The sequence below is a fragment of the Penicillium subrubescens genome (genome assembly GCF_028828155.1).
Source record: "Penicillium subrubescens strain IBT 31985 chromosome Unknown utg000005l_segment0_segment0, whole genome shotgun sequence".
In the NCBI taxonomy this organism is placed as follows: Eukaryota; Fungi; Ascomycota; class Eurotiomycetes; order Eurotiales; family Aspergillaceae; genus Penicillium; species Penicillium subrubescens.
Window position 1 is genome coordinate 1876580 of NW_026643155.1, and position 23713 is coordinate 1900292.

At 51.8% G+C, this 23713-nt stretch overlaps 9 protein-coding genes across 9 annotated transcripts; 2 read left to right on the top strand and 7 right to left on the bottom strand.

Moving 5' to 3' along the window:
- Positions 1 to 374: 374 nt before the first annotated feature.
- N7473_007198 (uncharacterized protein) lies at positions 375 to 1333 on the top strand (the record flags this gene model as incomplete). The annotated part of the gene is made up of 2 exons (XM_057153138.1): positions 375 to 920; positions 1064 to 1333. 2 exons carry the CDS (start codon positions 375 to 377, stop codon positions 1331 to 1333), a joined length of 816 nt encoding a protein of 271 aa, XP_057007476.1.
- A 161-nt stretch (positions 1334 to 1494) lies between these two features.
- N7473_007199 (HHE domain protein) lies at positions 1495 to 2214 on the bottom strand (the record flags this gene model as incomplete). Its single annotated transcript, XM_057153139.1, has 1 exon — positions 1495 to 2214. The coding sequence occupies one exon, from the start codon at positions 2212 to 2214 to the stop codon at positions 1495 to 1497; it is 720 nt and encodes a 239-aa protein (XP_057007477.1).
- A 494-nt stretch (positions 2215 to 2708) lies between these two features.
- Positions 2709 to 3605, bottom strand: N7473_007200 (putative methyltransferase; the record flags this gene model as incomplete). The annotated part of the gene is made up of 1 exon (XM_057153140.1): positions 2709 to 3605. The coding sequence occupies one exon, from the start codon at positions 3603 to 3605 to the stop codon at positions 2709 to 2711; it is 897 nt and encodes a 298-aa protein (XP_057007478.1).
- A 938-nt stretch (positions 3606 to 4543) lies between these two features.
- On the bottom strand, positions 4544 to 6144 carry N7473_007201 (Sds3 domain-containing protein; the record flags this gene model as incomplete). The annotated part of the gene is made up of 3 exons (XM_057153141.1): positions 4544 to 5653; positions 5762 to 6052; positions 6103 to 6144. 3 exons carry the CDS (start codon positions 6142 to 6144, stop codon positions 4544 to 4546), a joined length of 1443 nt encoding a protein of 480 aa, XP_057007479.1.
- A 1546-nt stretch (positions 6145 to 7690) lies between these two features.
- Positions 7691 to 9586, bottom strand: N7473_007202 (uncharacterized protein; the record flags this gene model as incomplete). Its single annotated transcript, XM_057153142.1, has 2 exons — positions 7691 to 8745; positions 8824 to 9586. The coding sequence occupies 2 exons, from the start codon at positions 9584 to 9586 to the stop codon at positions 7691 to 7693; spliced, it is 1818 nt and encodes a 605-aa protein (XP_057007480.1).
- A 3089-nt stretch (positions 9587 to 12675) lies between these two features.
- N7473_007203 (uncharacterized protein) lies at positions 12676 to 13554 on the bottom strand (the record flags this gene model as incomplete). Its single annotated transcript, XM_057153143.1, has 1 exon — positions 12676 to 13554. One exon carries the CDS (start codon positions 13552 to 13554, stop codon positions 12676 to 12678), a length of 879 nt encoding a protein of 292 aa, XP_057007481.1.
- An 818-nt stretch (positions 13555 to 14372) lies between these two features.
- Positions 14373 to 14639, bottom strand: N7473_007204 (uncharacterized protein; the record flags this gene model as incomplete). The annotated part of the gene is made up of 1 exon (XM_057153144.1): positions 14373 to 14639. One exon carries the CDS (start codon positions 14637 to 14639, stop codon positions 14373 to 14375), a length of 267 nt encoding a protein of 88 aa, XP_057007482.1.
- Positions 14640 to 18220: 3581 nt separating this feature from the next.
- gel6 (putative 1,3-beta-glucanosyltransferase) lies at positions 18221 to 19702 on the top strand (the record flags this gene model as incomplete). The annotated part of the gene is made up of 3 exons (XM_057153145.1): positions 18221 to 18359; positions 18425 to 18636; positions 18707 to 19702. The coding sequence occupies 3 exons, from the start codon at positions 18221 to 18223 to the stop codon at positions 19700 to 19702; spliced, it is 1347 nt and encodes a 448-aa protein (XP_057007483.1).
- A 466-nt stretch (positions 19703 to 20168) lies between these two features.
- N7473_007206 (protein kinase domain-containing protein) lies at positions 20169 to 22447 on the bottom strand (the record flags this gene model as incomplete). Its single annotated transcript, XM_057153146.1, has 2 exons — positions 20169 to 21425; positions 21467 to 22447. 2 exons carry the CDS (start codon positions 22445 to 22447, stop codon positions 20169 to 20171), a joined length of 2238 nt encoding a protein of 745 aa, XP_057007484.1.
- Between the last annotated feature and the right edge of the window lie 1266 nt (positions 22448 to 23713).

Sequence of the window (23713 nt, forward strand, 5' to 3'; positions counted from 1 at the left end):
ACGCTCAAACTGGGCACCTGTTGCAGTCTCGACCAAAGCTGCAGCCAACAATCGGGGGCTGGACCAACCAAAGACGCCGAGATTCTCGTGTCTCTCGCGTGGCCAGCCAAGCAAAAAAGATGTATCTGATCGAACCCCACTTTTTGTGTAAATCGCCGCTGCATGATCGTTTCGGTTTCCTGAGGTGTCGGGTTCTGAATTCTGGCTGGAACGAGAGTGAAAACTCTGGAGAAACCGCGAGAAGAGTATAAAGGGGGCCGATGGGGAACATCTCCGCAAGAAACGAAATCCTTCACCCATCGACTCTCATTCAAGATATACTTTCTTTTTTTCTTTTCTTTTTCTACGACATCCAATGTCCCCCCAGCGTGCCCATGTCGGTCCTGACTATCGTCCAACGTGCCTTCCCCTTCGCTCTCCCCTGGAAGCGCCGTCCGTCCACCGACAAAGGGAAAGAAAAAGAGATCGATATCGAGATATACACTTCCGATCGTGACTCACACGAGCACATCCACTTCGGCACTTATGAAGCCGAAAATGGGAACGAATTCCCAGGCACAACCTTCTCCCCCAAGTCCGCGTCCCTGCAATGTGACGTCTCGCACACCTTGCATATAGCGGTGAAGCCGAGCCCAGACCACACCACGAGTCCGGAGGATTCCCTCAGCGAGTCATCTGAAACGGACTCTGATTCTGAGTCCCAATTCGATGATGATATTCGCCGCCAGCCCTCGCATGGCAGCAGTGCATCATCTTCCACGCGCGGGGGGCGGCTGGCTCGCGTGGTTAGTTGGGCGAGTATCGTTCGCAGTCGATGTCGCTGGACAAATGAACAGGAGCAGCAACTTCTCATGGCGGAGAAACAACTGGCTAGATGTCAGAAGGCTTGGAGCTCGGAGCAGGAACTCTGGCTTACCTATGTACGTGTTTTGATTTCTTTGGTTTTCTTATGTGTGGAAGTAGATAATGGTTTTTGCCAAGACACCCCTATTCACACCAACCATATCTCGAACCCCCGTGATACTTTGAGTATGATTCTAATGCGCTTGTCACTTCAACTAAGATTCAAGCATTGAGTGAGGAGAAAGCAGCCCATGTAGGGTTTATGCTAATGCGCACCAGACAGCAAGAGGAAGAGCGCAATCAGTTTCGCAAAGCATGGAAGAGACGCCGGTCGTTGGAAAGTGCGATGACTACCAAGGAGGAGTCTAATGCGATGATGAGGAGTGATACAACTAATCGGTTTATTAAATTGCGTCGGTTACAGCGGTATGGACAATTTGCGTCTACCTTGGTCACGGCCGAGTCGACTGCTGTGACATGTCAAGGTTGAGGAGAGCAAAAGCTGGTACTCTTTGTACTTACTACTCAGATAATATGTGAATTCTTGACTGAGAATATGAGAAATGATCAAGGATCACCATCACCAATATTCAAATAAACACATCTATAAATATTCATTCTATATAAACACACACCCAATGATTAAACAATCTACTGAATAATAGGCAAACTTCTCTTCCTCTCCTCCTCCTTCTTCTCCTCCCCAGGAGGCGGCCACTTCCTAAACAAATCGGCAACCGTATCAATCGGCGCCGTCAAAAACCCCACCGCAGTCTCAAACGGCGGTTTATTCGGCGCACCAGGATGCGACCTCGACGGCACAAACATTTTCATCCTCTCCAAAGACCTCGTCAAAGCCTCACTATCCGCCCTCGAAAGCCCCTCCTCCAACAAAATCAAATCCTCTCCTTCTTCCTCCTCAACATGTCTCTCCAGATCCTCCAACAACCTCTGCAAAGCAGGCTTAAACCTCGGATCGCCCGCGGACAATTCCTGAAACTTCTTCAACTGCTCCTTCACACCCTGGTGTTCGGCGAGGTTCTTGTCTGCGATGGATTTGCCGTTTTTCACATGTTTGGCTAGCGCGGGGTAGACGATTAGTTCTTCGGCGATGGTGTGCCGGGCGAGTTCCCAGATGAATTTGTTTTGGTAGCGGGTTTGTTCGTCGGGGTCTTCGGATTGGAGGATTTTGTGGATGTGTGCTTCTAGTTCGCGGTGGTCGTGTTTTATGGCGGGGAGGATGCGGACGTGTGCTGCTGGGGCGGCGGCGGCGTCTGTGAAGGTGCGCAGGGGAGGACCGATGTTGCCGCGGAAGAAGGGGTGTTGGGATGGGCCGGAGGAGGTTGCGATGTCGCTGGATGAACTGGTCATGGTGGGAAGGTTGGAAGGCTGGAAGGTGGATGTTGTTTCAAGTGTAAGGAGGAAGAGTATGGATGCATCTGTACAAACGGGTAAGAGGATATTGAGAGTAGAATTCAGGTAGGATCTTAGACTGCTGACTACCAGGGCCGGAATTGAATTCCAAGTCTTTCATCATCATGATATTGAGCCCTGATTGCGGGTATCAAACCGGGAGGCGATATAATTCACCGTCCCAGCGTTGTTTACGGCAGTGACAATGGTCAGTTTTCCATGGTCAAATATAGTCTATTAGACTCTACATCGAAGTAGAAGAAGTATACATGCCTCAACGAGCATAAAGCTATAATATTCCTTGATAAAACTGAACGAAAAAGCCATCATAACAGACTATTAAATTCAAAACAATCCATATTCATCATAATCCCACCAACTTAAGCGAGCAATATCTGAAATCTCAAATCCAAACCCATGCCATCAACACCCCCAATTTATCAATCAAAAAATCACCCAAAAACCAAGGCCCTAACCTCAATACTCTCCCTTGGCCTCGCCCCTACGGGCGTCCTCCCATCCGTAAACGCCGTATGAGGCACCCATTGCGCAACATCCCCATCCCTATACCCCTGCGAATCCGAACACTTAAGCAACAACCTCTCATCCCCGGTCATACCAGACCAATAAAACCATTTCTGGCCCGGATTAAACTTAACACCCATCGTCTCACCAGTCCGATCCGGATATCGATGCTGAATAGGCACTAAATCATTTTCGTCTACCGAGGACGCAGACGCAAATGCCAACGGCTGGGATTGGACTGGTTCTGCGGTGAGTGGACGCCAGACGTTTATAATTCTGTATCGACCTTCAGAGAGGGCTTTTGCTTCGGCTGGGTCTGTGATGTGCAGGTTTACTCTTGCGAGTGCTGCGGCGGGAGTTTGATCGACGTGCACGCGGTTTACCGGTTGACGGGGGGAATTGGGGTTTGCGCGGCGGATCGTATGGTCAAAGAGGATGATTTTGTGGGCATTTGGGACGTGTTTGAGTAAGAGGGATTCCACTTCTGGGTAGTATGTTTCGCGGATGGAGGTTTCTGAGTCGAAGGTTGAGTATGTGGTTGCCGAGGGGATGTTTCGGAGGGTTTGGAAGGAGTCTTTGTCTAGATTGAAGGAGTCTTCGTTGCCGCGGATGTCGGTTAGAGAGATTCTTTCAGTCTGGGAGCCGTAGTTATATTTGGGTTGGCCTGGGGGTGGGGTTTCGACGTAGTTGAATGGCGCGGAGTCGTCGGCGGGAGGGGCGTAGAAGGTGAGTTCGGCAGATGTTGGGCCGCGGGGGATGTAGTCTGATGCTGTGGTATTCACAGCCGTGGCGGTAGTAGTGGTAGTTGTAGTTGTAGTCGACATGTTGTCTGTTATTCTGGTGGCTGTAGATGGGAGTTGGTATGCGAGGGAGTATTCTATATAGCAGAGTATGTAGAGACGAGTATGTAGAGACGAGTATGTAGAGACGAGTATGTAGAGACGAGTATGTAGAGACGAGTATAAATGCAGAACAATGCAAATAAGCGCACTTGATAATAATTCCTACTTGAACAGGATTCAATCCTCTTAAATACTCCAAGAAACCAATACTCCATTCATAACCCGGAGACATACGAGACAATTAGTGATCAACCTTCAAACCCCGTCATCGTGTCGCATTTGTCATCTCGGCGAGAATTGCGAAGAAACAACCACTCAATGGCCACCCTCGATTGCGCAACTCAGCCGATGACTCCATATCTCTCCGAAATCACCTCATCTTGAGAACTTTGAGCTGGTCCTATCTCCGATGTAAACCGCGTTTCCAACCCGTAGTTCACACAGCATACTGTACACTAGTTTCGTTGACGTGAATAAATGATAGCGTTATCGTTACCCAGCTTATCAAGCCCATGTCGTCATGCCGTTGTATACCTGATTATTCAGGTGTCGACTGCCTTCACTGGATTCGATCTATAGAGACCACCAGAGTAGTCTACAGTCTAGCAAAATGCATGAGACAGGAAAGTAAAAATGAATATTCAAGCAGGGTTAGTACCTGCGGAGGATGCCACCTCACCCAAAAAATAGACATGACTCTCAAAGAACCAGATGAAAATCTAACCCCCGACCCCAAACGCCAATCCCCAATCCAAACGTAACCTACTCCCGACGAGAACTCAGAACTCAGAGAAAAGAGAGGTAAAAGGAACACCGAACTGAGCAGTAGAACCACCTCAGACACACCCGACCCCTACCCTAACATACACTCATCCAACCATCACACCACTGTCGACCCTAGAAAACCACGACCACCTTGTTCAGTGGTGGCGCGTCCGCTTACTGCTTCGCTCGCGCTCCATGGCGAGAGCAGGAAACATCTCGGCACCAAGATTGGGCCGTGCCGGCTGGAGTTGCACCCCGGCCACCGACGGGAAGTCGGGGTGCAGCGAGGTGAAGCGGTCTGGGTTGGGCGGGTGCCCGTCGACTGGCTCGGACGGCAATGGCGCCACGACCAGGTCGATGAGGGAGGAATCAATCCATCCCACCGGCTTGCTGGTATGTAGCCGGTCGACTCTCGACAGGTCATCGTCAACCTCCTCGTTCAAGAGAGAGGTCAACGGAGGCGCGTTGCCGTTCGGACGGGCGTGATAGTTGGAGAGAACATGGTAGGGCAGGGCGGGGCGCGTCGCATTCTTATCAGCGAGATCGGCCAGAGCGCTGAGAGCGCTGTGAGCGGCCGTGCCCCGGGTCGACCGTGTAATGTGGAAATTTTGACTCGCAGTGCGCATCATATCGGTGGCACTGGGAGTCCCGTTATCCTCGTGGCCGGTGCCATCGGGTGTCTCCTCAGTTTCGGTGTTGTTGCCGTTTGTCACGGCACCAGAGTTCTGGTCAGCGCGCTTGGACGTCGAGAAGAAGTGGACGGTCGCGACGTGCGCGTGGTTGGAGTGTGCGCTGAGCTCCTTGTCGGTGAAGAGGGATTGAATGGTGTAGGTGGGCGCGGCCTGCTTCTCGACGTAGGCCTTGGAGCGCTCGGCGGGGGTCGTGCCGCCCGCTTCCCGTACAGGGGATCCAGCGTCCTCCTCTGGAGCCTTGCGCTTGCGCTTGTTCAGCTCTGAGACAATGCCGTTGCCCAGCTCGTCCAGGTCAACCCGGTGACGGGTGTGACGGGTCTTGCGGTTGCCGTGGATTCCACCAGGGCTGGCGGGGTTGGTGATGCTGAACTGATTGGGGTGGAGTAGAAGGGCGTTTGTGTCGGCGATGTCAAGTTGCTCCTTCTCACGCATAAGACGGGACCGCTTGCTGGAAATGCTTTGCATGAGGCGCTCGCGCAGAGTGCCAGAGAGTTGATTGAACTCTTCTTTGGCAAAGTGGACACGGAAATCGTACTCGCGGCGGTGTCGATCGAGGCTGTTCTGGTGTCGGTTCTGCGGAAGACAATTCCACGGTCAGTAAAGACAACAAAAGGGTAGAAAATGCAATGCACCGCAGCGCCCAAAAATCGTATGAAGCAAAGGAATGATCAAAAAACATACCATAATCTGAGCCAAATCCGAGTCCTTCTGCTCCTTAACATTATTGATCTCATGAACAAACTTGGAGTACCAAGTTCCTGAGAGACTTGCCATCTCCTTGGCAAATTTCCCCCCACCAACAGTATCCTCAATCAAGTGCGCGATATCCTCAGATGAGTCAGGCAAAGGGCCAGCCTGGTACGGGTCCGCATTATTGATCAGGGTCATATCGCACTGTAGGGAGTGCAGTTGCTGTCGGAACTGGGCGTCGCGGTTCTGAGAGAAAGTAGCCGTCAAGTCGTGGAGTCGTTCCTGCAGTGCAGTACGACGTTTATCCCTCTTGGAGAGAGTCCCAGATGCACCGGGAGGACTGGCTGAACGTGTGCGAGAGGTCGGACCGCCATGGTAGGCAGGCCCGGCGCCGGGGGATTGGGGCCCTGGGGGAGTAGGCCATTGAGATGGGTGTGGAAAATCAGATGTGGGCGTGGGAGGAACTCGAGGGGAAGAGTCAACGATACTTCCAAAGTTGGCTGGAAGGAAGAAGATGCGTGGGAGGAGCGAAAAGACGTGGAGGAAAAGACGTGAAGCAGAGAAGTGGTGGTATCGTCAGAAAAGTAGACGGCGCTGAAGCATGCGCTGCTCTCCCGGTTAGCGCTGGGTTATCGGATCAAAGTTTGACCGGTGCGAAGCATACAAGTGTGGAGTCGATGTAGACGGTTTGGGTAGAGAGGCAAAGCAAGAGAGGGGGATGCCTAAGTATTTGGATGGACAAACAGAAAGGTGTTTGAAGATCTTCATGGCAGCTACTCCCCCGAGGCAACGCGTACGTGTTGTTGTGGTCGAATCGTTGTTATTGTTCTAGGTTTGTGTGGAAGAAGCGTCCGATTAACCTCGCATGTGCAGGCATCATACAAACTTCTAGGTCTTTCCCGATTGGAAGAGATCATAGCCTAGAGATGCCTACTCTGGTGCAGTAACCTTATGGTATGACTAGCATTGAACACCAAAAAGTGAAGGCGAGTCAAGGAGCGTTAGTAAGAGGCCTGATCGGACATACTTTTCCAAGAGATCCATTCATACACATGTACGGGATTGCTAAAGCGACGATACAAGATTGCTAATCACACGATCCAAGCACATTTGGGGATTAGCGCTGTAACTGTATTACTATCTTATAATTAGGATATCCTTAAGGTTGTTCAAAAGCTCAAGTCTAGAAACCAGAGAAATGGACCAACTTGGCATGCTTCAAAAACTCTTTGTTGAAAGGTCTTTCTAGATGTCTTCCGAATTATCTTTCTTGATAGCACAGATACCTTTCTACGGTGACTACTAAGTTGGTTTTGAATTGTCAGGGTCTCAACCTTATGGACCTCTACCTTGGAAGATAGTAATACTATTACTGCGCTAAACTAGACTAAGAGGTGTATCGTCGTTTTAGCAATTGCCACCTCTACAAGCCCTACTATTCCAGATACCGTAGAAGGAAAAATCTCACTCTTACAACTCAATCGTGTATTTTATATCGCTATATCCATTACCAGGATACCAGGATTCCACCAACCGAAACAATCATCACATCTTCATCTGCCAGAAAAAAAAAAACGCGCCAACATCAAGGGTATTCTCGTTCGTTTCAATCCAACCAGGGGACAATGCAGGGGGGGGGGGGGGGGGGGGGGCTCGTACAACACAAGCCCACAGGGAAAGGTAAGGCAGCAAGACACAAAGATAATCGCACAACCAACTCCGAGGGACCACTCGCCAGGGTCCGGTATGATGTTCATGGCAGCCTCACACCGAGGCTGCCTGGGTAAAGAAAAAGAGAAAGAGACATTTTTGCCGTGCTCTAAAAACTGGGTATGTGTGTAAGAGGAGGTGGGAGAAGGGAAGAATGGTTTACCAGGAGAGAGGTGGGTGGTAGGTATTATGAGGATGGAGGGGGATTGTTTAATGGGTGCGTCGGATCACGAACACACCCAGCTCCACACCGTCACGAGGCTCGTTGTCCTCGCCATAGCGGCGCTTGCGGATACCGTCGAAGATCTCGCCCAGTAGCATAGAAGAGGTGACTTCCTTGTCAGGCATAAGACCGCCCGAGCCACCTGTGGTCAGAGCCTTGTTCACTGGTGGCCGGCGGCCATTCTGGCAGTATAGGCTGAGCACCTCCTTCATCCGGGCTTTCTCTTGGTGGATATACCATTCCACCCAAAGATCACGGTCCAGATGGGCGCTAGCCTTGCCGGCATCCGCTACCTGGAACTGCGAGGATGAAGAGCTCAGATCCTCGCAGAGGGCAACAATGTTGGCTTTCATCGTGGCAAAGTCGTCCATCATCGAGACGGTGGACAACTTGCCCAGATAACGACCCACATCGGCGGACAGACCATTCACTACAACCAGCTGTCGCAGCAGCGGGTCGAGCAGGGGACCCAAATATTGGGACTTGAAAGTCGAAGCACCCTTCTTCGTGGGGTAAACGAAGAGAAGGGAGCCGCCATCCGGCGACAACTCGGAGAGACGATCAACAAGGAAGGATGGACGAGTAGCGCAAAAGACATCGCGGTACTCCTGTGCGGACGGCGGGGGAAGGTACCGCTCGAGAACAGAGATATGGACACTGTGGGGCGGAACAATAGGCATCGGGGCGTGTACGATCTGCCTCTGAATCGGCCCGCGGTAGTCATGATAGGCTCCTACAACGGCTGCACTGGAGAAGACGGCCGCGTTGAAGTATTCATCGGCAGCGGTGGGAGATCGAGGAGTGCTAGGGGGAGAGTGGGGAAGGTTGGAGAGACTAAATTGTTCGGGGACGGCGTGGGTGACATTGATGTATGGGGAGTGGCCCTGTTGCAAGTGGCCGTGCACAGCTCGGACAACCGAGTAGAAAATACTGTCGTTTCTCGGGACGGAAATCGACTGGTCAGAAGGTCGTGGGTATGGAAGTGTTTGTGAGACAATCTTGACAGCTTCGCCTCGTGGGTTTGAAACTCCCAATGATGATACTATCAGTTTTGTTAGTAACCAATACATTGAAACATCCAAAGAGACCATCAAAAAGCCATTGTGGGAAACTATCTTACCAGTCACATTGATACCATGGTCCAGCCACGATCCCACATCCTGTTGCAAATCCATCTCGTCGTGAGGACCTGGGCTGCCACCCGAGCTTGAAGACCCATTAGACGAACTGCTCAGAGTATCGGAACGACCCGTCGACGAAGTGTCCATCCCAGGGCCCTCATCCATCATGGCCGAGGAACCCGGCTCCTGATGCGGATGATCGTCAAATAGCAGCATTTCCGACTGAGGGTTCCAGGCAATATGGCTATCGTCCTCCGGCGGAGTAGGCGGCAATGTAACCGAGTAATCCGACTGGAAAGAAGATGGAGGCGAGTTCCACGGTGAAGAAGAGGTCGATGGGGAATGAGATTGAGCCGTCAACGGTCTCGGCCCGCGAGACACGGTGTTAGACAAGCGCAGTCGGGAATCGGCCGACCGGTTTCGCGATGGCGAGGAGCCGCGCTGGTCCCAGGATGGGAAGTGGACGGACACGCTGCTCTTGGATAGAAAGCGGGAGACGGGGGAAGGCTTGGTGCGTAGGGAGCCTTGAGATGCTCGTCGGCGAAGCTTAGCTGGACTGGGACCCTCGTTTGATAATGAGTCCAGCGCTGTGTGATGGGAGAAGCGACGGTCGGTATCAATTTTCAAGGCGGCGCGGGAGGTATGCATGTTTCGATCGTCTAGGAGGGTAGTTGCAGGCCCACACCATCCATTGCACTGTGAATTCATCCAGTTTGTCCAGTCGGTCCGGTCGGGAGGGCGGAGAGTGACAGCGGACGGCATGGGAAGAGGCCCAGCTAACTGGAGAGGAGAGAGGACGAGGGAGGAGGCGTGGAGGGCGGAGAGAGGGAGGATAGAGGAGAAGAGCGAGGAAGGATGGCGGGACGGGCGAGAGATGTGAATGAAGCAGAAAGACTAGAAGACAAGGAAGACGAGGAGGAAAGCGACGAGTTGAAGAATGAGAGTAGGGGGACGAGGAAGGAAAATGGGGGCGGACGTAGCGGGTACTTGGACAATGTATGATCGGCACCGCGTGAAGAGAGGTATTCGGTACAGGAGGGGAGTCCAGACTCGGGCAGATGGGGCAGGTTCTAGACCTTCAGTCATCGAGTCATCGGATCCAGGTTTCGTCGTGGTCCCGATGGGCATTTATTGAACAAATCGAGTACACGTATGGATCATTACTTGATCCGGGTGTTTTCTTTCTTGTGTTTCTTTCACCCCGATCATTTCTACAAATCTCAACCATGTCAGGTCCAGAGAACAGTCCCTGCTTGTACATAACTAGTAGTATGCCCAGTCTGCATGGTATGTAAGAGCAGACGGAGGCTACGGCAGAAAAAAAGAGACCAGATTCTAGACACTTGGTCCATGGCCGGGTGGGCCCCGTGACTGGGTCCGTCATTGGCCGGTCAGGTGCCCCATTGGGTCCCGTTGGGCGGTGGCTTTCTGGTCCAGCCTGGGCCAAGTCCCACTCGGGGGCGATCATCTTCCTCTTTATGTACAGCATCCATGTATACTCTGTACAACAGATAATCTCTCTTCGTTGCATCGAGTTGATGAACTTGGGTCCGATCATTGATATGAGGTGAACGACCCCCTCCTCGAATCTCCTCTCCCAAAGTGTGAAGTGGGATGAAACTGTTGTGTTTATATTAGCATCGGTGTCCGTCATCACCTGAACCAAGGGCCTCCTCTCCTCTGGTTTCCGATTATCCGAAGAAATGAGGTAGTAAGACGATAGTACTACAAAACATTATGTACTTCATTTTCTCAAACCACGAATGATAAGGTACAATGATTAAACGCCTTTCTATCCCTAACTCCTCTTCCTACCTTCCTACCAAAGCATGTACTGTATGTAATATGTACTGATTAACTTCTATGCCGTCCTCCCCGGTCTACCCAACCCGCTACCACCACCTCTCTGGTTCTTCGACGTTTCCGGCCAGATCGGGCGACCTCGCCACTGAGGGGTTAGGCCTCCCTTTGGGTTTCCTGCATTACTTGTTTTCTTTTGACTTCCCTTTTTTTCTTTTGGCTTCGAGAGGGCCCAGTACCCAGGTAATAGAGTGGCCTGAAGTCTGGTAGCAGTCTGGCATCTTCGAGGTGTACGAACTCTGCTGGTATGTACCTAGACCTTGTGTACCCTATTCGAGTCGCCTGCAGTGTGTATCTTCTTCCACCGAAGCGGACCTCGTATCCTGGTTGGCATAAGTAGTTATTGCCGGCATCCCCCGGGTGATCATATCTTCGAGTCACTACCTAGGTAGGTACTGTCAAGAGTTAATATAGTTGACTGGTTTTCATTTATTCAGTTAATCGCTCAATTACCTATACCGGCGAATTAATGAATGAATTGATGGCTACTCATGCTCCAGACTCTTTCCTAACATATACAAAGAACTGAGTAAATTGCAAATAGATGAATAAGTACTCGGTACTTTATTCCCTCAATATATCCTCCCACCTACCACTATAACTAAGCACAGTACCTTCCAACTTGCAAATATCCCCCTTCCTCTCCCAAAAAGACCCTGACCTGACCTCTCCCTGGGTACATACACTATGATCGGATCACTCCGACCGAGCAGACATGACAGGCCCCCCTCCCTAATCCCTGCTCATGTAGACTTTAGTCGAGTCCACTTTGCATTCTTCAAGTATTAAATTAGATTAAACTATCCATGTTTTGATCATCTTGTCATTTTGCCATCCAAACAACTTAGCAGCCTACAGTAAAACCCCCGGGTTGCCCTACAAGGTTCAACACCGTTGGCCCGTATTAATTTCCACCGTTGGCCGTGATCTGGTTCGCCGTCCAGGGTTATCTCCCCGGCTCCACCGAGGGGTCTCGGATAGAGTGTGGCCTTGCCACATTTCCCGGCGGCACGGAAAACGTGTCAGGTCTTGCGTGGGAGAGAGCTTGAGACATGAGCGTGGATGGTGGAGGGTGGATGAGTGAGAGACATGGGTCTTTGCTTATTTTCTTTAACTATCACTATAGACCCGTGGAGGTAGTTTATTTGTTTGACAAGGTGGTCTGGCCATGAATATCTCCGTACGTGATTTTACCAATACATAGTACCCAATTCAGACGCGGGATGTTGTGGAAATTGGTGGCAGAGGATACATTCGGTGTAGTGGGGGAGGGGAATTGGATTTTCGATTTCTACGATGGTTGTACGGCATTGAACAAGGTGGGTTGCAGGTGGGAGAGAGGAGAGCATAATTGTTATGAGTATCATTATGATTAGAATTATATTAAACTGGTGCATAGTAATGGTCACCATCACATCGAGCACAATGCAAACGCTTGGCAGCATACAGAAGATGATATCTGGCATGGTCGATGGTAAATGGTAAATGGTCGATGGTTGGCGCATGGTAGATCGCACAAGACGACCTCCATTCGCGGTACGACGAGTCTGGCCCGGCGCCTTGCAACCCAGACAGTCCAGTCTGCCCGAGATATTCCGGTGGTGAGAGAGACTGCCCTACCAACTTCGGATCATCATCGCATGTCCATCACTATCACGGATGGGTTGCGGGTACAGCTGTCGGTGCCCGTTGATCCTTGCGTCGCGGGAATTCTCGCGGTCGCAAATCGGTAAGGGGGGGAGGCCGGGTGCGGGGATGACGCCATGTGTCTGCGGCATCGAGATACTGGGGTTACACTTCCAAGAGAAGTCCACGCAGGCTCCAGCCTGTGGAAAGAAACAACAGATGGACTTTTCCAGGAGTCGCCGATATGCGGCAGAGCCTGCTTTCGCGGCGAGGGTTCGGTGTCAAAGATGAGTTGCACCGATAAAGAGGTGATGTTAAATAAATATGGTCAGGTAGAACCATGACCATGATTCCACGTGGACCATTCATGAGGTCATAGAACGACGGCGAGACTGAGTCGGGGTGCTGCCGCCGAGCGGTTGATCCATTTCCCGAGAGCAGTTCCACGAATTCCAGACAAGCGATGATCGGTAGCGCTGCTCTTCCCGACTGAGACGGACTTGTTTCCGGGCGAAGCTGGAAGGCTTCAGGGGGATGGTGCAGGTAGATGCCGAACGTTCGCAGACGGTGGTTGAAGTCTTGGCGAGTGTGGGAGTAGCGAGTGTCGGGCTGTCCAAGGCAGTGCGGAGCTCGTGGCACTGACGAACCAGCTGCTGAACACCATCGGTCAGACGGGCAGCGCGGTCCTCAATCTCAGGCCAGAATGCATCGCCCCAGAAGGGATCCTCGCGGACAGCGGTCTCCAGGGCGGCCAGCCAGCAGTCGAAGCCTGAGCGGGGCCCGGCGAGGAGGGCCGCCACGGTAACGAAGCGGATAGTGGGTTCGGAGTGCAGGACATGCAGGACGATACAGCCCGGGCACCGCGCGGTCAGGTACCAATCGTGCTCCTCAGTCAAGATACACGATAGCCAGGCAAAGGCACTGCGCGCCTCACCCCTGAACGCTCGCTCGGGCTCGGCGCCCTTCTTGCTTGGCAGCGCGCGGGCGGCGATTCGCTCGGCTTGGTGGTTGATCAGGAAGAGGGGGACCAGCAGTGTGTGGATGATATCGCGATGGAGGCGGAAGGACTCTTGCTCGGCGGAGCTGCATGAGTGACGGTGGGTAGCGCAGAAGCTGGGCCCTTCCATACCACAATCTTGGCGCCGTAATTGTTCCCGCATGGCACGGAAGACTTCATTGCGCTCCAACTGGATGAGATCGTGGGTCGAGACCCGAAAAGGGGAAGTAGCTTCGTAGCTCGACATATTGGAGGGGTAGGTCGTGTGTGTAGAATATAATATACTCTCCTTTTTTTGCTTCTTTTCGAAGGTTATAGCGATGTGATTGAGAATGGGGTCGGCCAGGTTATAGAATCATGTCGACAGAATGCGATCATAGGAGAGATAGGGGCCCGGGGAGGGTGATGCTCAGGGAAAGGGGTGGAGGAAGGGAAGTAAAAAAAAGCGAGATCGTGTGGGGGATGTCTACGCCGGATGCGGGCACGACTTTATTATAGTCAAAATTTGGTGAGCGAGCTTAAAAGGTCTCAGACAAGGAAAGGGGGCCCCCTTTGCGGAAACGTCATGAGAGCAAGATTGCAGATCGAAGCGCAATTTGCCTCTGGAAGCTGGTGCCAGCAACGGTCCAGGGTCAAGGACTCAAGTCCAGGGTCGACGCAGTCGATCGTAATGGATTCCGGATCCACTGCTGACGACCACAGAGGATATTGAGTAGTATCATTGGTGGAGGAGGTCGGAATGGGTGGAGATAAGTGGAGAGGCTTTCAGAGTCTGGCCGGTCTGGACGAAGTTACTTTGGGAGGTTCTCTTGGAGTCTCTTTGAAGTGCTTGCAATGGTTGGTTGGGTAGGATATGGTGGTGGTGTGCTGGTGCATTGCGGTGGTGAAAGAGGAGGTCCTTTTACTTGGTACTTGGGCTCGTGGCGGTGGCTCTTGAGTCTCACCGGCCCTGCTACCGTGCCTTTGTGCCCTTTTGAGACCTTTCTATACTTGGAGATAACACTCGTCCTCCCCCTATCCACTCAGCATGTCGTATTGACGCTATCTATCAAGCCTCTGAGACCTTCAACTCTCGTTGGACTCCCTTAAGGCATCTCCTCCCGATTCTTGTCGCAGTGCAACCAGTGGTAACGATGCACCATTCTGACGGGGATGGCCAGTGCCAGCGTGGCCAGGGTCCGATCCTCGTTGCTTTCCTTTGATCCTCCAACCATCGGGGATATGATAGGCAGATTCACGATGTTGATACGGGCGCGCAGACAGGGCTAGCAGCATCTCCTCCCGATCGGCAGGCCCATCGCGGCCCAAAACCCCCTCCATACCCAATAACATCGGGGTCTGCCGGACGGCCTGAGTGTCCCCCGATGGTCACGATATCTCGGTCGCGGACTGGTGGGTGGGTGAACGCTATCTGACCGCTAATCGGCGAGCGATCCAGAATCTAGAAGCCGTCGAGGCTCGCGGTCCAAATTTTGCTGGGGGTTGATCCCTCCCGACTCCAGGTGGTGCATAACAAAGAACTCCATCGGGCCGTGCTAAACAAGTAATAGATTGGCAGGGTTTCTTTGGCAGCCCGAATTCGGATGGAACGGTGGAAACAAACACACACACACCTCTCTCTCTCTCGTCTCTATTCTTTATTGTGTGAACTTGATAGTTTTCGAGTTCGTCGTAATGTTTGTTTCCATTCAGTGCGACCATGCGGTGATCCTCCATTCCGATACGTGGTGGAATGGAAAGGATTCGTCAGACACATATCCCTCTTTTTTATTTATAGTAATGATTGCACAGGCCGTGGTCTGGAGAAGAGGGGAAGTGAGGAGAAGTCGGAGAAATCCAAAAATCAAAATAATTCCAAGTGGAACTCGGCAGACTCTGGGCTAAACAAAGTGGAAGACTGTTGAAGTTCGGCCAGGAAATTTCAACATCCATTAAACTGGATGATCTTTCTACCCTGGCCGGCCACGTTCCCACGCTTATCTCCAATAGGAGGAGTTTAATTTCTATGTGGTTGACTTCCTCAAACAACCTCAAAACGAAGAGCACAGTCGGGATTTACTACGGGTTTGCATCTCCTTTCTCCAACATCATGGAAACGAAGTGAAGAAACGGTGAGTACGTACAACATTTTCCATGTTCCATCTTCTCAGGTTTGATCGTCATGTTAGCACGAGATATGATGGCATACATACTCCATCCGGAGTACATGCATACTCCACGCGGCCACACGATGTCATGCGGGCCACTTCGATATCCGCATCTCCACTGAATTGGGACTAGGGCTAGGGCAACGCTGCCTTGGAGCCGATGGCGGCGAGATCTGGAACCTGACTGCCGTATTTTCATGCTAAATTTGGCAGAGAAAAAACGTCTATGTTTTAATAATTCGCTAGCCAATTGGAGGATTGGATTGTATCACGTATATGTAGTCTCCGAGAACTTGCAACACTTAAATCTCAGATATGACACGGAGCGGTGAGCAATGACGAAGCCAAAGGCACCAAAGAGTCTGACCTACCTTGGTTGATTGTCGGCCACGTTCCCACGCTTATCTAGAAGCTTAACCTTGGGTAATTGAACTCTTGGCACTCTTTTTCAATGATAAGAACATGCTTCGTGGGCCTGACATGAGACTGCGTAGTGCTGCTCGCGACGTATTTGGATATCAGTCCTTGTGGTCGTAAACAGCGAGGTGGTTCTGAAAGACCAGTCAAACAGTTCCTTTCCTTGTACCCATTCAAGAGCTGTGCAACAGCCAGGTCCAAGGGACGGATCAACTCCACATTCCAAAAGCTCTGAGCTCGATCCAATAATCAACCCAACTCGCAGCAAGCCTTAAAGGAGTATCCTTTCGGGCATTTTCGATGGTAGAATCAGCACCGTGTCCCAACAGGTACTTTATCAGACCTGGCCAACCATAATCCACAGCAAAATGCAGGCTCGTCCAGCCTTCATCCTCGGCGTGGTTGAAAGGAGCTCCCCTCTCGACTAGGAGTTGCACTCTATCTGCACTTGTGCTGCTATGAATAGCGAGCAGGAGCGGAGTCCAGGAATACTCATTCAGGCTATCGGCGTCTGCCCTAGCTTTTAGCGGTGCAGCGTATATATCTGTGTTGCCCATCCCTGCCGCAGTATGCAGTGGTAAATCATGGTTTGATGAATACCTTAGGTTCGGGGACGCTCCTCGACCTAACAATAATTGAACGATGTCGAAGCTTGCCCTGTGAACCGCTTCGTGCAGTGCCGTCTTACTCGATGACTTCGCTCGGTAATTGACGTCTGCCCTGTTATCCAGCAGTAACTTGACAACAAGAGGCCACGATGTTTTGCTGCTAACTGTACGCCACTCGATAAACCCTCGATCTCGAGCACATCTCGACCCTTTGTGAGCCACAATATGGCCAGACCGTCTGATCCATGTTGTATGCAATGCTCAAATCCTGAAAGAAAATCATGTCTCCCTCCCTTGCTGCGATCACTTGCTAATCGAATACGCGGTGCATCTTTGTTCGCGTGCATTAAATCAGAACGATCATTAGCAAGAGCGATATCCCAGGCACTATTTGCTTGTGTCAAGGCTCTCACGTCCAGGGGGTTTCCAAAATTCAAGATAGCTGCGGCCTCGACATCAACTTTGCACACAATGGAAATCCATACATCTACCATGGCAATACACAGCCTAGCACCATCAGCCCCGGAAACCACACCTTGGACCTTGGCAAGAGAGTTCCTAGCTCCAATCCAAAATAAGTCACTTAAGTGATGAGCTTTGTCCCTACTACCGATGGGCGTATATGTTTCACGTCTACCCGGTTCGTGACTGAAACGTCACAGTCCCGAGCAAGGCGGGGTTTCAATAGTTTTGCGCTCGCGAGTTCCACGAGCTGGATTGCATGTGAAGTTGACAAGACGTCAGGAAAGACTGCATTGAGTTTGGTATTTTCAAACGGGTCGCCTGTTTCTTGTAGGTGATGGCTTGACGCGAGCTGCGGGGAGACCACAGTGCTGATTACCTTGACTGTCTTGATCTGTAGTTCGGTGGGATGTCTAGGGAAGGGTATTGCGACTAAGGCAAGGAAAAGTTTGAAACAGAATGTGTATTCTGACTGTAGATTACTAGCAAGATCTTACTTAGTGGTAGCAGCGGGAGGCAAGGAGAGAATGGGTTGAAACGACTGAACATATGGAGTCGTGGTGGTACCATAGCCTCAGATACCAGACGATAGCGGTGAGGAATAGAAGGGGCAGAACTACATGCAATTCCCAACCATTAATCAATGTGGATAATCTTGGCGGTCAGATTCAGGCACAAGCATTCGGAGATTCCCGTTCCCCACCAGCTTCGGAAACAATCCAAACGGTTTCAAACGGGCGTCAATGGCAGAAGTCTATGCGCTTGAGTTGCTGTATGCGATTGACTCTCATTACCATTGATCTTATATGCCAATTGATCCTCTCAATCACCAATCTTTTCGATATGTCGGCCCTTTACCCGGAAAAAGCATCCTGTCCCTTTGCTGATCCCCTGGCATGTCGCGGACTGGACCCGGAATGAAGGCCGTTGGCACGCTAGTTGGGTAGTGGCTGCCACTGTAATCTTGCGAACACCGGATTGCCAAGGTCTCAGATCCAAGTATTCGCTCGGCTCCTGCCAACTTCTGTCGCGATTGCTGTTTTTCCCACTCTTTTTCTTGCTTTGCTTGCATCTGCTCTCGAGCCTCCCTAGGTGGTTCTTTCCTTTTCTTGCAAACGCGACCAGCGACTGCCCGCGACTCCCTCGTTGTCCAGCGCAGCACTTCATTCGTTCCCCTTTTGCATTTGCAATCATCCACGCAGATTTTCCACGACCATCACGATCTATAAAGATACCCATCCATCCATTCCCGACACATCTTATCAATTGAGAAGTGACAATGCTGTCTTCTCTTGCGCTCTCCGCAGTCCCGTTGCTGCTGGCCGGCCTCCAGGCTGCGACGGTGGGCGCGGTTCCCACCATTTCCGCGGTCGGATCCAAGTTTTTCTATGAGAATGGCACACAGTACTACCTCAAGGGTACGTCTGGGAAACTCTCGTATCGAATTGCCCCGAGGAATCCGTGTTGCTAACTAGAGTCCCAGGTATCGCCTATCAGTTGACTCCCAACGATCCCCTTATCGACACTGCCCAGTGCAAGCGCGATATCGTACGCATGTCCGAGCTGGGCGCCAACGCCATCCGAGTCTACCACGTGGATCCCAATGCCGACCACAAGGGCTGCATGACGGCCTTTGCTGACGCTGGTATCTACCTGTTCGTCGATCTCGATACCTTCACAACCCAGATTGAGCAGGTAAGGGCGATAAGATTTTGAGTTATTGGTGAAAAACGAGTTGGCACTAATCATGGACTATTGCATATAGACCTCCCCTCACTGGAACGAGACCCAATTGGACCGCTTCAAGGAAGTCCTGGATGAGTTCCAGCAGTTTGACAACACCGCCGGTGTCTTTGTCGGCAATGAAGTCCTGACCACGGCGAATGGCTCCCACGCTGCCCCATACGTTCTGGCTGCTGCCCGCGACATCAAGGCCTACCGTAATCAGAAGGGTTACCGTGAGATTCCCGTCGGTTACTCCGCTGCAGATATCGCCGACCTGCGCCCTATGCTTCAGAACTACCTCGCGTGCTCCAAGAACGAATCGGAGCGTCTGGACTTTTACTCGCTGAATGCCTACGAGTGGTGCGGCCAGTCTAGCTACGAGGTCTCGGGATACAACATGCTGCAGAAGAATGCCACCGACTACCCCATTCCCATCTTCTTCTCCGAGACCGGCTGCAACACTCCCGCACCTCGTACCTTTGACGACCAGGACTCCATCTTTGGCTCGAAGATGTCCGGCACTTGGTCTGGCGCTATCATCTACGAGTGGATCGAGGAGACCAACGATTACGGCCTGATTAACTACGGCCCCTCGGTCAGCGCTGCCACCAACACCATCGTCGAAGATGGCTTCACCCGCCAGGGCACACCAACTCCGGTGTCGCCTGACTTCGCCAACCTCAAGTCCCACTGGGCGACGCTGAACCCGACTGGAGTTGTTCTCTCCATCTACAAGAAGGAAACGGGCAGCATTTCGGCTGTTGAGTGTCCTGCTTACACCTCTGGCGCCTGGGAAGTTGACCCCAGCTCCCCTCTACCCACCCTGGGACAGACCTACAAGGAGGAATCGTCCAAGGGTGCTTCCACTGCCTCTGGCAAGGGCTCGACTGCTTCTGGTGGTGGTGGTGCTACTTCAAGCTCTACCAAGAACGCCGCTAGTGCAGCTGGAGTCCACGGCTCCTCAGCCCCTGCTCACCTGCTGACGATTTCTATGGTGCTCTCCGCTGGCGTGGGAGCCCTTGCCTTGTGGCTGTAAAGGAAGTGAGTTGATATCGCACAATGTGCCCTTTTTGATGGCAGAGATGTGATTCTACAATTGTATCAATACGCGTTCTTGAAACTACAGGATAGACAGGGGTTTCTGTGAGAGTTACACGGTACAACAAGTGTCTCGAACAATTCAAATACATTCATAATGACTTTCCAGCTTGCTATGAGAAGTGCACACTGTTTAAGCTAATACCAGGCCTGCAATTCACTTCGAGTACTAGGGTTGAAACCCACAACATACACAAACGAAAGTGGTTTAATGAACAGGATCTGTGGTAAATAAGGTAAGAAAGTAGGTATACATATCGTCCAGTCGTTGATCGATACAATCCGTCCCAATAAGGTATAAAAATACAATGCGCCAATCGAACACCCTTAACACTCAGTGCCAGGAGGAGGCCCCCTTTGTCAAACCCTAAACAACCAGAATCACTCCAGGAAAGCTGGTCCTATCAAACATGACGGAAAGTCAAACCTTCCATCCCACTAATATGCACATCGAGAGCAGGCAATGACAGCTGAGGGGACACCCGGTCGACCTGGATGGGCACCTCCTCTTCCTCCAAGATCGACCGATCAACCACATCCGCCTGGTCTTCCTGGTCCTCATCGATTTCGCTATCACTTCCACCATCAGTGAATCCAAAGTCGAATTCAGACACAGACGTGGAATCTAAGAAAGGTTCCTCATCCTTGATCAAGTCCGCCTTAGCCGCCTTCTTCGCCTTCTCTTTCTCCTCCTTCATCTTCCTCTCCCTCTGCAGCGCTAACTCCGCCTCCTTCCTTCTCCTCTTCTTCTCCTCCCTATCCACATCCGCACAATGCAACACCACCCCCTCCCCACCCTTCCTCGAGACTTCTTTGATCGCCGAGGCAAAGCACTTCTTCACCCTCTTCGCAGGCGGTCTCTTCTCCGGCTCTGCGGCCAACATCGCCCGCAAAACGATCAACATCCGCGGTACGGCGTGATAAGCGCGATCACTGCCACGATCACGTCGACAGCGTTTTAACGCGTCGCCTTCTAACAGTGCGATCCAGGATTGGACCTGGACTGCGTTCCGGGCGAGGTGGAAGGATGCGTCTGCCATGCCGCCGCCTCGCCCGGCGGAGCGGTTTCGCGCGGAGCGGTGCGATGCGAATGAGGAGAGGGAGCGTTTGCAGAGGTGTGTTAGGATGTCGAGGGTTACTGCGGCGAGGGAGAAGAGGTCTGCGTGGGTGGCGTTTGTTTGGGTGGAGTGCCATGTGTGAAGGGAGGGTTTGGAGGGGTCTGATGATTGTTGCTGGGGGGTGATGTTGGTGGTTGTGGATGGTGAGGGGCGAGTTGGGGGCGAAGAGACGAGGGATGTTGTTGATGCTGCTGAGGACGATGTTGTAGAGGAATTGGAGGATGTGATTGATGGTGTGGAAAGGAGCGCTTTGGGTCTACTCCAGATTGCGCTGCGGTGGTGTTTGAGTGTTGGACTTCTGGTGCTATCTGTGTTTCCGGAGGTCGATGCCGCGGAGGAAGATGAGGATGATGAGGAGAATACGAAGGAGAAGCGTGATGGTGAGCCTGGTAGGCCGATACGGATTACTGTCCCTTTTGAGGCGGCTGAGTCTGGACGTGGGAGGTCTGGGGATGCGGAGCGGCTTTCGTCCAGAGTTGATAGGGCTAGACGGGGGGTTTCTTGCGTCGGCCTGTGCGGCCGCCGGATGGGAGGAGGGTTTTGCTTGGGATGGTGGGTTGGATGGTTGGTGCTGCGGTGCGAACCCAGCGTTCTGGGGCGGAGTATTGGTATGCTTCTAGGTCGTTGACTCGGGGTGGTGCGAGGAGCGAGTCTAGAGCTTGGAATTGGCCCAGGTAGATGTGGAAATTGGGGTCGACGAGGATGTTGGATGGTCTGATAGCTGCGTGGGCATGGCCACGGGCATGCAGCCATGCCACAGCTGATGCGAGACAATGCGGCCAAGTGATCAGAGTCTGGCGACGAAATTCTTTCGACTGCCGTTTGAACGTCGGCGGTTCATCTGTCAGAAAGCTATGTAGAGTGCGGTCGGTCTCGGCGCCGGTGAAGAGGGCGCAGACGGTATCGTCGACGAAATACGAAGCATGGATGGAGATAACATGTTGATGCGCCAATTCGCGCAAACCCCGAATCTCCTCCAGCACCTCCGCCGTCGAAAAGAAATGCGGCGCACCGCCAACTTGGATCTGCGTGCGCAAGTAGACGCGACATACCGCGCCAGCCAGAACTACCTTATCGGCGGTGTCATCCCGACCCTGGACGTCACTACTCGTGGTAGTGCGGACAACTTCCACGGGCACACCTTCATTCTGCGTGTACGTAACATGCTCCCCCTCACCAATTCCTCTCACAAGATACCGCCATTGCGTATGAAAGAACTTAGTATCGAGGGCGATATCGTTCCCCGCAGGCGACAGACCCAGTCGATCCACGTTCTGTTCGGCGATCGGGAGATCATCGTCATCGCACGATTCGTCGACGAGCGCAAAGATGCGATCGGGGATTCCAATTGTATCGAGGATCAAGAAGAGACGGCCTGCTTTGAGCAGGATCCATTCCATGTATGTCTCGCTGGTTAAACCCTCGCCCCAGCGTGGGAGGTCGAATAGGCGCGGGACGTTCTCGGGTCGGAGGCGGCTTAAGACATATTTGGTGTTGAGAGTCGCTTTGATTCGGTCCTCGGGCCACCAGACGGAGGTGTATTCTTGGGGGTGGGGGTGGGCCATTGTGGCTGAAGCATTGTTCATGGAGAAAAGAGTAGAAAGTAGAAGGATGAACGATGAGGGTTTAATCAGGTTGAATAGTAGAAGGATGAAAGAAGTGCGGAGTGTATGGATAGGGAGTATAGATCGGGGGATTGTTCCACGCCGAGAGAACGAGCGACTGGGGTTCCTATAAACCCGAATCCACAGTGTACAACAATGGATAATCACAAGAATGACATTGCGTAGTAGGTTTGTACTTATTTCAAGTTGATTAGGTGCCGTCCAACGGTCAACTTTGTTCTGGAGTGGTCCTTCGGAGGGGCACTGAACGCCTACTGGCCGAGGATGGATGCTTATCTCGACCTTCGCAAGGGGAGCTCCGGTTGCCAGTCGATAGTTTGGGAAAATCATGATATTGTGATATTACTACTGAAACTCACTAACTAATTTAACTAGTTATATTGATGTCAGCACTTGTGGTCCAATGTTGAAGGTTGATTAGGTTCTAGGTCCAATGTCCATTGTCCTGTGCATGACGCAAAAGTACACAGTAGCAGTTGCAGTAGCAGTAGCAAACATGAAACTAGTAGTATCAAGTATAACCCTTGTCCATTATTATTCAATATTAATATCGTACTATTCCTTCTTCCTCCCCTGGGAAATTCGGAATGCGGCGAAAGCCAAGAGATGATGGATCGTGTGGGAGGTGGATGAAGTGATGACCCGGTTGGGGTCCCTGGCCTATCGTAACTCACCAGCTTATCAGTGCATCTTGGTTGGTTCTACTCAGCCACTAGGAGAACCCTATTCTACAGCAGTAAATATGGTAAACATATTGTTAACGGACAGCCGAGATAAGCGGATTGATCTCCGCATGACAGCCCTGCTTTCTTTTTTTCTTTCTGACCTTTCTGACAGGCCCTAGTCACGCTTCTTGCAAGGAGGGAATTCCGATAATTGAACGCCATTCAAATGCTTGGGATCGAAGGATGATGCTCCACGGATAAATCCAAGAAATCACTCAGTGCATGCAGGATGCAGGACTGCCGGTGATCATGATCATCATACCCATGGAGTGTACATAGTCCATGGTACTCTCTCTCCTCCTGTAGGGAGCATTGTTGTTCGCCCGGTCATACTCCGTGTTTAGCAGCTCTTTCAGACCGGCGCTGACGACGCCACAAACCAGACAGCAAAGACTCAGATAAAGCCATTGTTAGCTCTTTGATAACCACACTAACTTAGTCCAGTATGTATATACAATCAAAATCGCTCATTACACCCGGA